We start from the raw sequence: 17,433 nt of genomic DNA, 5'->3' as shown, positions 1-17,433 counted from the left end.
TAAAATATATATATTTTTTCTGATTTTTTTTTAAGCAGACTGAAGAAATAAATATATATATATTTCTCAGTCTGCTTTAAATAACAATCAGATAAAAAATACAAATGAATAAATAAATGTATATTTTTTATCTGATTTATTCTGTTATTTAAATAAATATTACAAAATAATTATATATAATGTAAATTATGTATATATATTATGATAATATAATTTTTTCTCTGTCTGCTTTAGATAACAATCAGATAAACACATTTATTTATTTATTTTTATTTATATATTATTTTCTTTTCATATTTTTTTCTCAATCTGCTTTAAATAACAACTCAAATAAAACATAAAGAAATAAATAACTACACTAAAGGTAAGAGGCAGCTGCAGCCTATTCAGGCCTGTTGCTGCTTCTACACCCCTAGTGACACACAGTCTAAACCTTCGAGCAATTCTTTCTGACCGCGTCGCTCATCAGTGTTTTTTAAGTCATCTGCTCCGTCCTAGCCGCCGTTTGTTGCCGATTTCCTCCTTTAATTGAACAGGCAGGGTTATACGTGTCTGCCGAACATCGAGCGAGCACTTATTTCTGACTGCCAGTGAGTTTAGCACAGGACATAGATGGGTCAGTAGCCCCGTTTCCTTATTTACACTGTACTGCACATCTAATTTTTCGGAGGATGTTGTGAGCTAGGGCGCACTGGTCGTGGTGAAAGAATTAACCCTGTGGTGATTTAGGGTGGCTCAACATAGTAGTTGCACCACAGATCATACAAATGGTAAAATGTGCTGGTAATTCCTGACAAATGAGTAAACATGTTGTTGTAATTATTATATAGTAAATCTGCCAATGCGTTTTATTAATCAGACCCATTGCCTTGGATTGTTGTACTGCAGTAGTATTCAATGGACAAGGAATCTAATTCATAATTAATGAAAGATCAGCGATTCTCAAAGCAGGCAACAGCATGAGGCCTGCTCCCCAGGCCTGGAGTTGTCGTATCTGATCCAGCTCAGGAAAAGCTTGATAATTAATGAAGAGTTGGATCAGACACATTAACTGTTCAGTTAACTTCCTATGATTTCAGTACTGGATCCAGTGTCGTCTGTAGCTTAATCTTCCTCTTACCCTCTTGTTTTCCTGTTGCTCAGATTACACGGATGGAGTACGTTCACACCAGGAGCTTAATATACCGAGACGTCAAGCCGGAGAACTTCCTGGTGGGCCGACCGGGCAGCAAGAGACAGCACACAATCCACATTATTGACTTTGGGCTTGCCAAAGAATACATTGACCCAGAGACCAAAAAACACATCCCCTACCGGGAACACAAGAGCCTGACCGGCACAGCCCGCTACATGAGCATCAACACACACCTGGGCAAAGGTGAGGCCCTCTCGCGTCTAACCTGTGGCTGAGATCTGTAGTGAGGAGTTCTGTCTAGGGAAGCTTCAAAATTCCAACTCCACTGAGACCCTATGGTTATAGTAATGATGCAAAAGTATTGGGACACCTGCTTGTTCAATTTCTTCTGAAACCCCCTAATGCCTAATATTGTTCAGGCCCCCTTGTGCGGCCAAAACGTCTCTGCACCGTCAAGGTATGGATTTCACACCATCACTGAAGGTGTCCTGTAGTATCTGGCAGCAGCAAGACTAACATTATCTGCAGATCCTTCACCAGATGCTTACCAAGACCTCCCCACAAGACCTGCCTGATGTTTTGAAGATGTTCTGACCCAGTCATCGTCTAGAACATCACAGTTTGGTCAGATTCTTATGCTTGTCCATTTTTCCTGCTTCAGCACCTCCATCACCTTCAAGAACTGACTGTTCACCTGCTGCTTGAGTTTTTACTGTAGAAGCTCCAGATCTCATCAGAACAGATAAAGCAGGTGAAGATAAATCCAGTAAAAAGGAGAAACAAGAGCTTCTCATTCTGAAGAAAGAAAGTAGTGAGATCTGGTCGGTGAGCTAGTCTGAAGAACAGAGCTCGGTTCCTCCAGGGTTCTCCTGGACACCCCCAGTCCAGCCAGCACAGCGTGGAGGATGTGTTCAACTCAATCATCATCATCATCAGCAGCAGCAGCAGCAGCAGCAGCAGCAGCAGCTCACCTGATTTACCATCATTAAGCCCTGATTTACCACCAAACCAGGAGGAGAACTCTAAATAATACTAGACTCCATGAGAGAGGAGAACTTTGGAGATGTTCTAATGATGAACACAGTGATGGAGAACCTCCACCACCTTCTGTAGGAGTGTTATTATTATTAGTTATTATTATTAATATCAGTGGTTCCAGTGTGTGTTTAGTTTTGGGTTGGAACTTGAAGCTTGTTTAGGAATGTTGGACACTTTTGGACATTAGTACACGAAGTCTCGAGCTGAAAGACTGTGTGTGTTTTTGACCCGCAGAGCAAAGCAGGCGAGATGACCTCGAAGCGCTTGGACACATGTTCATGTACTTCCTGCGAGGCAGTCTGCCTTGGCAGGGCCTGAAGGTAAACACACACTCATGCTCTTATCTGTGTGACCTTAGGCTTATGTACACATGAGGACACGCTTATATACATACACTACTGTCCGTGCCCTTGATATGCTGAGTACTGCTTATCTCCTGACTCAGCTGACGAGGCTGTGAGCTGGAGCTGGAGCGCTTGGCTGTGCTCTTTGGGCACTAATGCATCATTAATCCCTCACATCTAGTATTTAGCATGTTAGTGTTGCTGCCGTGTTTCATCCTCCAAGTTCAGATATGTGTATTACTGCAGTGCTGGCACTGTTTTAGCGATTTTAGTGTTATTATAACATTTTATATATTTTTAAATATCTATTTATTGGTATTTTTAAAATCGTTGATGTAGCAAAACCCTGTATCTTAATTTTGGATGTTTTCACTTTGACACAATGTGAATCTGGCTGTTTTTGTTTTTTTATTATTAATGGACCAATAGAAATGCTCCAGAATGACTCCATTGACTTCTGTTAAAAATGAAGATGGTATTTTCGTGGTCCTGCAAAATTACCAATTTGGAGATGCATGTTTTTTGCATGACCGCAATGAAATTGGCTGTACCACTATACCATGACATTGACCTAGTTGATGGTGTATCCCTAATATAAAGCCTGTAAAATGTAGTGTGCTTGTTGCAGAGCGATCTCTTTGTAGGGAAGGAAGGCCTTAAATGCAATTGCTGCCTCACTACAGCCATCTTCTGGCAGCTCCAAGTGGTTAGAAGGTCCAAGTGATTATCACTCTTGTTTGCACACTGAGATATGAGCCATTTTATATCATAGGAAGGTTGATATTACAGTGTTATTTCTACACCTAAATTTATGACCTAAAATGTGTCATTCTGAAAATGACTGATTGATTTCTTACTTTAAAATTTTTAAAAGATACGGGTACCAGGTGTCAGTAGTAAGCTGGTATCAGCGGAAAATACTTGATCGGGTATTGGAGGGGGCAAAAAAGGGCAAAGAGGCATGTTGGCTGAGTGTTTAAGCAGTTTGAGCATAATCGGCACTTTACAGATGCTCATATTATGAGAATAGTTTAAACTAAAACGTCTCGTTTTAAAGGAATATCAGATCAGACAGCATGGGTGCAAGTATAGCTCCAGGGATCTGGGGTTGTGGGTTCGATCCTTACTCTGGTCTCTGTCTGTAAGGAGGTGTGTTGTTCCCATGTCCGCATTGGTTTTCTCTGGGTACTCTGGTTTCCATCCATGGTAGGAGAATTGGCCATACGAAATGACCCCCAGGGGTTCGGAGGGAGGATGGATGGCTACATCTGATCAGTATCATATAGCGCAGTATCCACAGAGTTGTACCTGATGCTGCTCTACTCGCCCCGGTTTGCTTCTCCATAGGCAAATTTGACACCTGGAACTGGGTACTTTTACTAGTACCTCCTCTCCCCTCCTGTGGTTCTGAGCAAGCCGAGTAGGGCCTAAAATGAGACCTAGACATCCAGCTCAAATTAGCCAATAGTAAAAGCTAGTTTAGTATTTTTTAATGTTGTATAGAAGCTTTTCAGTACCTACAGACTAGCTACATTAGCTAGCATTATTGTTCTCTGTGCTATTATGCATGTGTCATATTGTGAAGCTGCTGAAAATCACTATTTCTAATAGGCTCACGTTTAACTTTTTTTATTCTTATTCATTTTTACACAGTATATTTTCTTTTTAACAGGCTTTATTCTGACTGGACACAGCAGAAAGCTAGTCAGCTAACTGGCTAACGCTTCCAGTTTAATCCTTCAAATTAAATCTGAGACATGGAAGGAAAAATTATTTCAATTATGTCAATTGCGTGTCTGTTACAAGCTAAATATGTCTTTTAAAAAAATAAATAAATAGCACTAAGCTAACCTGGCTAGCTTGACGCTAGCATAGCTAGCTTCCACAAATTATTTACTCTCTTAAAAGGATTGCTTTAAACAATATAGCCTTTTTAAATTTGGAAGCCTGTTCATTTCAGCTCTGTAGACCATCGTGATCGAGTTTTGCAAAGTCACCAGCTACGTTCTGAAGGGTTTGGGGAGGTAGGGGATATCGAACCAGCTACCAAAAAGTGAGTAGAGTGAATTTGTGTTGGTACCATGTGATGGAAAAGCTCCAACAGATACACAAGGGTTCATAATTAGGATAATAAGTGGACCTGTGCCGTGTCTAGAACATCTAGTTATGATGGGTTTTAATAACTTCATTAAATCTGGCTATTTTTTGTTCACAAAAGCCGCCCACTCTCCCTTTTTCCCCCTCGCAAGTGGGGGAGCCACGACCGATTCCACTCAAACTGGGCCTCGGTTCAGCGAGAATGAGGTGGCCGAAGAAAAGCAAGACTCCTGATACTGTGCAAAATCTTCATATGGGAGTAAATGAGGTAGCTCGGGGCGTAACGCTGGCCTGGATTTGCTGCGTTTCCTCATCTGCATGTGTGATGTGGAGGGTTTGGAGGCTTGTAGCATGCCGTGTAGAAAGGAGATCATTAGCCGGTGTGTTTACTGTCCCGCAGGCGGACACGCTGAAGGAGCGCTATCAGAAGATCGGAGACACCAAGAGGGCGACGCCGATCGAAGTGCTCTGCGAAAGTTTCCCAGGTTAGTTCTGACCTGCTCTTGGAGTTGTGGTTGTTTGTTTGCAGCGTGTCTGAGCTTGACTAAATATGAGGTTGTGAAATCTCATTACGGACAGCCTTGGGTTATAGCTTGTGTAAATGTTTACTGTCATACAAGCACACATCTGTAAAGCCACAGGGGTCTTTAAGCCTCTTGTAAATTCCGGAAATCTCTTAATATGCACTAGATGTCCACTATATGTTTGTGGACACCCCTTCTAATGAATGCACTGCCAATAGAATAGGACTCTCTGGAGCAGATAAACATGGTGAACCTGTCTGCACCATGCTGCCTAAAGCCAGGCGTGGGCTAGAGACGGGTATAAAGCCCCCCAGCATTGAGGAGCTGTGGAGCAACTGTGTTCTCTGGAATGATGGATGATGGTGGTGGTGCTCCATCCAGTACTTTTGGGATGAGATGATGAGGCGGTGTGGTGATCATAATAATCATAATCATCATCCAGCATCCAGACCACTCTAACACTTTGATCACTGAATGCAATCAAATCCTCACAGCAACAGTGCTCCTCTAAAATCTAGTAGAAAACCTTCGTCTCTGGACAGTTACTCCAACAAAAGCAGAATCAGCTCTTATTTATTTTTCTTTTAAATACCCCTGATTTCAGACAAAACAATGAATGAGCAGGTGTCCCAATACTTTTGTCCATTCATATTCACAAGTCTGTTTAACTGTTAATCTCTAAATTTCTAAACAACCTAAATGGTCTTTCGTCTCTTCATGTAGAAGAGTTAGCGACATACTTGCGCTACGTCCGGAGACTGGACTTCTTCGAGAAGCCGGACTACGACTACCTGAGGAAGCTCTTCACCGACCTCTTTGACCGAAACGGCTACGTCTTTGACTACGAGTATGACTGGGTTGGCAAGCCTCTTGTGAGTACTGGTTTACTCTTCTTTTTTTAAATTCCTTTAGATCGTTCTCTCTTTTCCCCTTAATTATTTAATTAATTCGTGTGTTTATCTGGGACAATGCTCATTAATACCCTGGGGAATTACTGTAGAAGAGCCAGGGTTAGCTAAAGCCCCTGACCAGTTCTTAAAGCAGCAACACTCTCCTTTTGTCTAAATCACACCACCGGGAAAGTGGGTCAGAGGTGGTGATGTATGCATGTGTGTTTGTCTCCCTTTCTTAGCCCACACCCATCGGTCCCATCCCCAGTGATACACCCCAGCCCAGCAGTCGGGATAAAGCACAGCAGCAGACCAAAGCCCAGGTGAGCTCTGCCAAAGCGCTGCCCCAAACATGGTCTACTGAACCGCCGTCTCACCGGTAGATACTGATGAGCATCAGCCGGGTAATGATGACACACCTGACCTTTTCACACTGTGATGTGCAGTACGTGCAAAAATAACTGGCTAGAGCTGTGCATCTCGGCAGAGTGTGTGTCTATCTGTAATTAACTCTGTATAATATTAGAAAAAACCCTTATAAACATAGTTAGTGGTCAGTGAGAGTCTCTATCTGTAATTAACTCTGCATTTATTTGGGTTTATTCTAATGTTATATAAAGTCAGTGGTCAGTGAGAGTGTCTACATGTATTTAACTTTACATTACTTTGGCTTTATTCTATATATATATATATATATATATATATATATATATATATATATATGTATATATATATATATATATGTATGTTTTTATAAAATCAGTGGTCAGTGAGAGTCTCTACCCGTAATTAACTTTATATAACATTAGAATAAACCCAAATACACTCTCACCGACCACTGACGTTGTATATTTGGGTTTATTCTAATGTTACATGAAGTTAATTACAGGTAGACGCTCTCACTGACCACTGACTTTGTGTATTTGGGTTTATTCTAATGTTATATAGAGTTAATTACAGGTAGACACTCTCACTGACCACTGACTTTATGTTTATTTGGGTTTATTCTAATGTTATATAGAGTTAATTACAGGTAGACACTCTCACTGACCACTGACTTTATGTTTATTTGGGTTTATTCTAATGTTATATAGAGTTAATTACAGGTAGACACTCTCACTGACCACTGACTTTATGTGTATAAACCCAAATAACCATGAACCAAGTCAGTGGTCAGTGAGAGTGTCTATGTTTATTTGGGTTGATTTTAATGTTTTATAGAATTTAACAGATATAGTCAGTGGTCAGCGAGAGTGTCAGTAAAGTCGTTGAGCTGTTGGTTAGAAGAACACAGTTAGTAGAGTGAACTCGGTGTTCAGCTCCACCAGCAGCTCTTTTACACTGATGCTGGTTTCTTGATTTCAGCTCTAATTACTCAACAGTACTTTTTCGATTCCTTTATTTTAATTACAAACCAGGAGTGGGTTTTGCTCAAACCAGTAATGACTGTGAGGTGCTGAAAGTAGAGATCACTGGTCTAGATTTTGGACAGAGTAGAAGTACTGGCTTACAGATGCTGAGAGGCTGATGTTTGGATGATGGTAGTATTGATATAATTTGGCGACTAAAATAAAAGCATTCAGTTTCAGTTCCAGCCTTAATTCATGAGGACAGGTCCTCCTTAGCGGTCAGCCTCAGGAACTGCTGTCAGAGTGTTCCTTATTATTTGGCTGCATGCCTAAAGATCAGAGTAGAACCGGCTCCTTCTTGGTCAGAGCTCAGATGAAGGAGTTTGCTTTTACTGTCCTGATGGTGAGTTCCTGCAACTGGTGGAAAAAGCCTTTGTGTGTGTTAAGTTCATTTCAGGGTACATTCCCAGCACCCCCCCCACACACACACACACACACACACACACACACACACACACACACACACACACAGTGCCTTCAAGTCTCGTCCCAGAGCCATGTGCATTTCTGCATGATTGGTGGTAGCGCCTGTCTGTCTGTCTGTCTGTCTGTCCCCACTGAAACTTTAATATTTCTTATTTTTCTTGCGTGGCTCGGTCAGTTCTGCTTCTGCACGTTAAATGTCTGCTTATGTGTCATGTTTTTCTGTTTGTTTGTTTTTATTTGTTTGTTTACATACTCACTCATACCTCACACCCACCCCGTTCCTTTAACCTCCGCCCACCCCTCCTCCACTGTGCAATTGGCTGATTCGGTCATTCAGTCGCCTGAGCCCAAAAGGAGCGAGTCCCAGCCCACTCCCGCGACCAATAAGGAGACGCTGGGGTCGCAGCTCACTTCTGATAGGCTGGGTGGCTCTGTACAGGTACTGCTTGTGCATGGCAACGCATTTTGTGTGTGTGTGTGTGTGTGTGTCTGTGTGTGTGTCTGTGTCTGTGTGTGTGTCTGTGTGTGTGTCTGTGTCTGTGTCTGTGTCTGTGTCTGTGTCTGTGTGTGTGTGTGTGTGTGTGTGTTTATTTTTCTCCCCTCTGTCACCCGTTAATTACCGGATCAGCTGATGATCTTCTGCTATTATCAGAGCATGTTAATGAGCATCCTCCCACCAACTTCATCCATCCAATAAGAAACCAGATGAAGGCCTTAGGTCTGTTTCTGAACAACAGGCTGAATATGAAAGAAGGAAGCAGTTAGAGATCAGGGATCCAACCCGAGAATAGGACCAGTTACAGTCAAGAGGAAGTCTTGACGAGTGAGGTGGTGATTAGGACCAGTCACAGTCAAGGGGCGGGGTCAAGAAGGTGATTTAATACATTTTTATACCAATCACAGAGGACCACGGAAAGGATGATCAGCATCACTCACAGAATAAACGAGGAAGTGATTAGGACCGATCGCAGACGATGGGAATGTCTCGGAACGAACCAAGGAGGTGATTTAGGGTGAATCATAGTCAGGGGGAGGTCTCAGAACCTCTGTGAAAGGGATGAGCACCAATCACGGTCAAGCGGTGGTCTCCGACCAAACGAAGTGGTGATTAGGACCCGTCAGAGTCAGGCGGGGGACTCGGAACCACTGAGGAGGTGGTGAGCACCTCCGGTCAGTCAGGTGAAGGTCTCGGAACAAGGTGATATTAGGAGGTGATCAGCCCTGGTTGCAGTCAGAGGGGAGGTCTGCAAACTAAAGTGTGTTTGTTTGTTTGTTTGTTTGTTTGTTTATTGAATACACCCCTACTGTGGACATTAAAGATCAAGTGATCCTTTAAATGTTAATTATGGTCAGAATAAAGTAGACTAGCCTTTTAACCGTCTGGAGTCTTCAGGGCATTTTCTTGATTTGGGCATGTCTTCTTTAATCCCCCTTTAAAAGGCACGTCTATAAGCAATAACACCCACATGATTTATACCTAAAAGTACAGAACAGTGTCAGTCCTCGTGGTAATGAGACCCCATGTGACCTAGAGCGCTGTGAGACGAGATGATCTGACCCTAAACCTGAAAAACTGAAGTCAGATTGTAGAAATTCTTCATACTGAGACTCTCAGCTTCACTAACGCAGAGGGAAATCTGAAAACAGTAGTATATAAATGACCAGAGACTGAAGACGGGTTTGATAAATGTCCATGGGTCAGATTATTAAAAGAAATAATAAGAAAAAACAGATGGACTAACAAATCCACCAATGACAGATGAGACGTAGATGATGGACGCGCAAATCCACAAGTTGGACACGCCGAAAGGGCCGAGGCGAGTTCCTTGACCCGTCTTTACGGCCTCGTGACTCCGGATGTGAGTCACGTACGATTTCGCAATGCGATTCAATGGGAAGACATTGATCTGTATTTTATTTATTTATTAATTTTGTTCTGTTTTTGGACGGGAGAGTCAGTCTGAAGGCTTCTGGTGAAACCTTCTGCCCCCTTGTGTCCAATTTAATCATTGCAAGGTTCTCAAAACGGACACGTGGTCTCTATCCAGTGTGTGTGCTGCATTCTTTTACCAGCAGAATGTGAATTCGTATTAAACAGTGCCCTTCAGGTTCCCATAAGGAGCTCGATCTCCTTGTGAAACTGGTATGGAATGGGACGGCTGGTGTGGAGGTTTCTGAAAGTTCTGCTTGACCTGTGATCTTTATAAAAAGGAAGGTGCTACAAAGGTTTTTTTTTTTTTTTTTTTGAGTGAGAAGAGGAACTGCTTTGGAAAAAATAAATCTGTAAACTTGTGATGAGCCTTTATATCTGCTTCCTTAAACACTCGCATCTCTCTTACAGAAACAGTTCCTCCATGCCTTCGCGCAAAGAACCCTTCGTAGCACCAACCTTTTTTTTTATTTGTAAGAGTGTGAGTCCCCTTGTCTGAGCTAACTCTCTCTCTGCACTCTGCACAGGTAATGAGCTCGACCAACGGAGAGCTGAACACGGACGACCCGACCGCGGGACACTCCAACGCTCCAATCACAGCCGCCACCGAGGTGGAGGTGGCAGATGACACAAAGTAAGGCAGCACCCCAGCAGCACCCCAGCAGCTCCCTCATATCCGTCTGTGTCGTCCGGTGGTCTCTGGAGAGCTGAACTTGATCAGACTAATTACTGCCTTCAAAAGTCTGTGATTGGCTCTATGGGGCAGCTCTCCCCAGCGCTCCTGATTCAGCTCCTTGGCTGCCTGCTGAGCTGCAATAGGGGGGTTGAGATTGGACGTAATTGAGACTGTCCAGGACGGTCGGCAGGAGAGAAATGGGAAACACTGTGCTAATGCACTACAGCATTTGCCGGGGTTGTTTCCTAAGTGCTGCTGAGGATCTTCAGCAATCTTGAGAGAAATCAAGGTTTTCTAAAAAAAAGCCAATCTGGTTCTGGAGTCCCTTTGTATGAGGGGGAGGGAGAGAGAAGGGTGAAGGATGAAGAGGGGGAGAAGGATGGAGAGAGGATGGGGAGGGAGAGAGAGAAGGATGGAGAGAGGGATGGCTGGAGAGATGGGGGAGAGGAAGAAGGATTGAGAAGAATGGAGAGAGGGGGAAGGATGGAGAGGGGGAAGGATGGTGAGAGAGAGAAGAGTGGGGAAGGATGGAGAGAGGGGAGAAGGATGGAGAGATGGAGAAGAAAGGATGGAGAGAGGGGGAAGGATGGAGAGGGAGAGAATGATGGAGAGGGGGAGAAGGATGGAGAAGGAGAGAGAGAGAGAGAGAGAAGGATGGAAGGAGGGAGAAGGATGGAAGGAGGGAGAGGAATGGAGAAGGATGGAGAGAGGGGGAAGGATTGAGAATGATGGAGAGGGGGAGAATGATGGAGAGAGAGAAGGATGGAGAGAGATGGAGAGGGGAGAGAGGGAGAAGGATGGAGAGGGAGAAGGATGGAGGGCGGGAGGGAGAGGGAGAGAGTGAGAAGGATGGAGGGGGAGAGAGTGAGAAGGATGGAGGGCGGGAGGGAGAGGGAGAGAGTGAGAAGGATGGAGGGGGAGAGAGTGAGAAGGATGGAGGGCGGGAGGGAGAGAGAGGGTGGGAGGGGCCGTAGCATTGGTGTCCATTCATGTCAGTGGACACCTCTTGGACGGCATCCATCTGTGCTTAAACGTGAACCAGTGCATTAAATGGTACATATGCAGACTGACCACCCTGGGACTGTTGTGAGTTGATGTTTAGAGAATGCCGATTGGCCCATTGCACCACCTTTAACTACAGCTAGGCTTGAGCTGGAGTTAAGCACTATATGAACTAGATTTGCACAGAATAGGGACGAGTTATCATCATGCCGCAGTAACGTAGTGATGGTTTTAATCCCACCTCTTTTCTTTCTTCAGGTGCTGCTGTTTCTTCAAGCGGAGGAAGAGGAAAGCTCTCCAGAGGCACAAGTGAAGAGCACTGAAGAGAACTTGAAACATTCTGATCACTGTCGAGTTTTAAATGGAAGCAATTACACTGCTCACTCACTCGCCCTTCCCTCCTTCCTCCCTCCACCTTCTCTTCTACTCCACTCTCCTATACGTCCCCCGAGCCTCGTCCCGTCCCGTCCCGTCCCGTCCTCCCGTCACTGAGAACCCTGCACCTCCTCTCCTCTCCTCTCCTCTTCAGCTGGAGGCATAAAGGAATGTTGTCGACCCCGCGACAGACTCTCGTCCTTTAAAATGAGAAATGAAAGCTGAGAACCGTGTAAAGAAAAAGCAGCTCGCGGAGAACCCTGGGAGACGGAGAACCCTGGGAGACGGAGAACCCTGGGAGACGGAGAACCCTGTATAAATGCTAAACGAACACACTCTTTGGAGACAAGCTGTTTGAAACAGTGGTGTATTCTAGATTCCATGCAGAACATGTGGTTGTTCATGGCGCTGATCTGAGGACAGTACGTTGATGGATTGGATGGGTTGAGGTTTCCTTATAGCTGTAGATCGTCTTGGCTTCAAATCGGAGGGCAAAGAACTGCGAAAGCAAGACAAGGAGGAAAGATCATCTCAAGCAGACGTGGAAGATTTTTTTTCCCTTTATTTTTGTTTTGTTTTTGTTCTCAGTAATAAAATCTGTGGTTGTTTTCAGAGCTGAGCACCTGGATTGAACGCAGACCTTTGCAGTTTATGTTGTAGTGACCTGGAATTCTTTTTTTTTGTTGTTGTTGTTGTTTGTTTGTTTTTTTGATTCTTCAATTTTCTCTTTGTTTTTGTTTGTATTTTTTTGTTTGTTCTGTTGCCGTGGACTCTGTAGCACAGTGACTGGTCTCAGGTACTGTGGACGATGGAGAGAGAGGAACAGATACTAAGCTCTCTGCTTATTATTGCACTTTTGGGGGGCAAAAAAAACAAAAACAAAAAAGCTGGAAAATGGCGTAAAATAAAGACTGCCCCGGGACGATTCCCATGCAAACGTGAGGTCTGTACGAGGGCCGAGGTTTAAAGGCAAGAAGACGATGACGAAGAAGAAGAAGAAAAAAGACGTCCTCCTCTTTTATGTTTCACATCAGAATTATTTACCAGGAAATCATAGTTTGTGCCTTTCCAAGTAAAATGTTTAAAGTTAAAGCAACCGTGTCCTGCAGTGCGGTTTCATTGGCGGCTTGTTTAATCGAGCTGATTTAGCTCGTGTCTGGCTCTACTGTTGCCTGATGGGAGTTCAGGGGGAACGTCAGGTAAATGCTGTGACACCATGATCTGCTGATCTCTATAAACGTGGCCCAGGCGTACACCACATGGCTTAAAAACGGTAGTATCCAGCCCCTTGAACCCTGAAGCCGTGGCTCTGTTTGGCTATAGGCTCTGCGGCTGTGTTCCAAACCCTAGGTGGAGTTTCTCGGCCGCTACGTCACAGAAGTCTGCTCCAAAGTGAAGGGCTCTTTGTGTACATTCCAGAAAGGCGGCCTACGGTCAGGGCGATTGGGAGGACGCAGCTGATGCATCCTTCCTGGCCCCGCTTACCCACAGTTCTCTGCGCATATATAACATGGGCTGTGGGGGAAGGAACAAACAGCAACATGAAAAAAAAATGTCCGAAAGTTCCTTTATAAATGTTAGTTTTTATAGTTATAATACTTTCTGTAAAGTTTCCCGCAGGAGGCAGGACCTTTCCAGTGACCTCATCATACAGCCTGGACCAATAGGCTTCTAAGAAGGAGGTTTATAGGGCAGACCTGCTGAGGATCCGCCCTATCGAGGCTGCAGCCTAGGCTTCGGACACAGCTGTTGTCAAAAATACACAGGCTGGTACTGGCATTAGCCCTCATAGCTCCAGTGCAGGTCTTAGTTGATGGACTACATTTGGAATAAGGCAGGAACTGTACGTTTAGGTTTTTGGTTAAAAGAAAATATCAAAAAATACATAATTCATTAAAAATATTGGATACAATGTAATGTAAAAAAGATTAACATAGGATTTCTTTCTGCTTTGCTTAATTAGTGTAACGAACAGAAATGTGAAATGATGAATTGTATGTGTTTTTATTATGTATGTTAATATTTGTTTATTATGCGCATACTGATCCTTTCAGTTTGACCTAGTAGTGAAAATAGAGGCTTCAAAAGTGGACATAATTCATATAAAAAAATCTACTATAATTGGGGATAAACAGATAGTTTTGGTCTTGTGAATTATCAGAAGTGAACCCTGATCTGTAAGGGGGTGGAGATTTTTGATTGCACTAAATATTAATTTTATGCTAAATATGAATTAATTTGACTAAATATTAATTATGTGAATTAATTATGAGCTAAGCTATTCTTTTTAACTACTTTTGGATTGTTAACCATGCTTAAACATGGGTCAGTATGAGCTGGGAACATTATCGCTGTCCCTTACAGCTGAGCAGAACAGGAGGCCGAACTAATCATTCAACATCAGCACCTGACCTCACTGCAGCTTTCATGGCTGAATGCAGTCAAATCCTCCTCCTCACAGCAATGTTCGAACATCTAGTGTAAAGCCTTCCCAGAGGAGCAGAGGCTGTTACTGCAGTAAAGGAGGTCAAACTCTGTGTTAATAGCCTTGATTTGAAAGGAAGCACTGGAGCAGTAGGTGTCTGCATACTTTTGGACATGTGTATCAGCTAGCTAGAGTTTCACTGAAGAAACAGCCTGCGGCAGAACGTCCTGCAGAAGCTCATCTCCGCTCAACTGCAGTTAAGTGTGTGTGTGTGTGTGTGTGTTGCAAGAAGCTGCCTTAATGTACAGCACTTTATTAGGAACACTTTCGGGCCTTCCTTTGCTCTCAGAATGGTCTCGGTTCTTCATGGCGTGGGTTCCAGATGATGTCTAGATGATTGCAACACAGTTCCTGCAGGTTCTCCTCAGGTTGCAAATCTCCCGTTCCACCACATCCCAAAAAATAAATCTACTGCTGGAAGGAGCCCTTTAGAAGATGTGGTCAGATGTGGTCAGCTGTGGTCAGGAAGAGGTGCACATGCCTCAGCCACAACACTCTCTCAAATAGGCTGTGGCCTTCAAGAGGATTGATTACCTCCACCTCCAGCCTGGACTGGTGGCGCAAGACCACAAGGTCTACGGATTCTGCAGCACTAACACACTTACTGTCCGGCCTTCATCCGAAGACCCTCAGTAGTTTAGCGTACAGTTTGTAGGCCTCTCTTGTGGCCGAGTGACCACAGGGGTTGAGAAACCTCCGTCTGCTTGACCCCACCTTCAATCCAGATGGAACCTCCATGCTGAAGCCTCGCTAGCTCTGCAGTGGAAACCCAAAAACCACAGCCCCAAGTGAACGACCAGGTCCTGATTAGGTTCTGATATTGTCTGGGTTCCTGTGACCTGTATGACCTCCATACATGCTAACAGGAGCATAAAAAGACCCCATTCAAGGTTGTGGGTTCGAGTGCCATCATGGTGCGAGGTTGGGATCCTCACACTGCTAAATGCACCCGTGTCAGGTTCTATGGTAGTTGGCTGTTCTTCAGCAAGGCTCTGGATGAGGGGGTGTGCATGGTAATAATGCTGTTTCCAGCAGGCCTGGCTTCAAACCTTCAGCAGTCTCAGACTGCAAGACTTCTCGTGTAGTGAACTTGGACCTCCTGGTCCTGTGGTCCTCAGGAAGGTAGAAGGATTAAGGGCCTGTTCCTTAGAGATTACTACTTAATTACTACTGCATGCGGGCCAGTGGTTCCGTGCACCTCCGTTACATAACCCTTGTGTTCTTTGCTGAATTCGTCTCATTTGCATGATTTTTAGTTGAAGTTCTGCCCAGGAATTATGGAAAGCCTATTTACAAACAAACACAGAGGGTGCCAGGATATCAGCCCCGCTGCTGGGCCTGAACTTCATCTGCTGAGGTGAATTACACGGGCAGCGCCTGTTCCACTACAGCTGAAACTCCATAGTTCGGGTCTATTAATGAGGATCTGATCTGCTGTGGTCAATTATTAGAATATTCAGGACCGAGATTCAGATAATTACTTACATAGAACCGCTGGTTCTGATAATCTGTCCAGTTCTAGAATGTAATCCTACGTTCTAGAATGGTCAATGCAGTCACAGCGTTCTAGAATGTTTTTTACCTAATCAGACTGTTCTTGAATGGTCAATGCAGTCACAGTGTTCTAGAATGTTCTTTACCTAATCAGACTGTTCTAGAATGGTCAATGCAGTCACAGCATTCTAGAATGTTCTTTACCTAATCAGACTGTTCTTGAATGGTCAATGCAGTCACAGTGTTCTAGAATGTTCTTTACCTAATCAGACTGTTCTAGAATGGTCAATGCAGTCACAGTGTTCTAGAATGTTCTTTACCTAATCAGACTGTTCTAGAATGGTCAATGCAGTCACAGTGTTCTAGAATGTTCTTTACCTAATCGGGCTGTTCTAGAATGTTCCTCCCCAAATAAGCTGTTCTGGAATGTTCCTCCCTATTCGCACCGTTCTACAATGTTCTCTCCCCAATCAGGCTGTTCTACAAGAGTCAATGCAGTCACTGCGTTCTAGAATGTTCTCTCCCTAATCAGGCTGTTCTAGAATGGTCTCTCCCCAATCGGGCGGTTCTAGAATGGTCAATGCAGTCATGCTGTTCTAGAATGGTCTCTACCTAATCACCACGCTGTTCTAGAATGTTCTCCCCACTATCGGGCGGTTCTAGAATGGTCAATGCAGTCATGCTGTTCTAGAATGGTCTCTACCTAATCACCACGCTGTTCTAGAATGTTCTCCCCACAATCGGGCTGTTCTAGAATGGTCAATGCAGTTACACTGTTCACATGGTTCTAGAATGTTCTCATATCTAGCATGCTCATGTAGGACGCACATGGGTTCCAGGTGGGCATGGGCTCTGACTGGGTTTGTGCTTGCATTTTTGCTGGGACCCAGTCGGGCTTCCGTTCTTCCATCGGTACAGCCCATGTTAATCTCACACGGGTCCCATCTAGACCCCATAAGCAGTGCTCAACCAAGATGAGGCCTATGTTTAACCCTTTCTGGTCCCATCCCTCATCCTGGTGGGCATCCATACGTGGGGCCAGTGTGGAACCCATGGACAGCACTTACTGGTGCCAAGTTGGGCTAAACATACTGGCCCCACATTCATATTATCTGAGTACAGGTCTTAACAGTTGAAGGTAGGGTCGGGCAGAATGACGATATTTTATTGTATTGCGATACATTTATTTAATTATTATTAATTAATTATTAATCAATGATATTAATTATTAAAAAATAATTATTGTGATTCTCCAATAAACTTTTCTAGGCATATGGAGGAAAATGTTAGTGCTTAATAAAATGTCTTTGTACTATAGTATTTGCACCATATCGCCCAGACCTAGTTTAAGGTTTCCCACAGATTTAAAAAGATATAGGAGTCTGGTGCATAAAAATCTAATGTAATATATTATAAATGATAAATTATATTATAATATATTTTAATATAATATAATAAATATTAAAACAACTGTGTGGAGAGATGTCTGTCCTCAGATCAGGTGGTGCTGTGTCATCTCGAGAGCTACACCAACACTGACCCTCTGAGAGGAGCTGGACTGTGACTCAGGGAGTGTCCTCATGCACATGTGATTCTGAGACAAGGGGA

At 43.8% G+C, this 17,433-nt stretch overlaps 1 protein-coding gene across 2 annotated transcripts in view; it reads left to right on the top strand.

Annotated features, from left to right (window-relative positions):
* The window catches only part of csnk1g2b (casein kinase 1, gamma 2b), a 52,346-nt gene extending 39,408 nt beyond the window's left edge, over window positions 1-12,938 (top strand). The window contains exons 5-12 of one of the 2 annotated variants that reach the window (XM_072681325.1): window positions 1,144-1,378; window positions 2,408-2,493; window positions 5,015-5,099; window positions 5,862-6,010; window positions 6,271-6,351; window positions 8,201-8,302; window positions 10,321-10,427; window positions 11,730-12,938. In XM_072681325.1, the coding sequence (XP_072537426.1) occupies window positions 1,144-1,378; window positions 2,408-2,493; window positions 5,015-5,099; window positions 5,862-6,010; window positions 6,271-6,351; window positions 8,201-8,302; window positions 10,321-10,427; window positions 11,730-11,784 (900 nt within the window). In that variant the 3' untranslated portion in view covers window positions 11,785-12,938. The remainder of the gene's footprint in view (window positions 1-1,143; window positions 1,379-2,407; window positions 2,494-5,014; window positions 5,100-5,861; window positions 6,011-6,270; window positions 6,352-8,200; window positions 8,303-10,320; window positions 10,428-11,729) is intronic. The other variant, XM_072681324.1, reaches the window with a different exon arrangement.
* Window positions 12,939-17,433: the final 4,495 nt, after the last annotated feature.

Source organism: Salminus brasiliensis, chromosome 6, assembly GCF_030463535.1.
Source record: "Salminus brasiliensis chromosome 6, fSalBra1.hap2, whole genome shotgun sequence".
In the NCBI taxonomy this organism is placed as follows: domain Eukaryota; kingdom Metazoa; phylum Chordata; class Actinopteri; order Characiformes; family Bryconidae; genus Salminus; species Salminus brasiliensis.
Note: the sequence above shows the minus strand (reverse complement) of the source record. Positions and strands in the feature narration are given on the sequence as shown.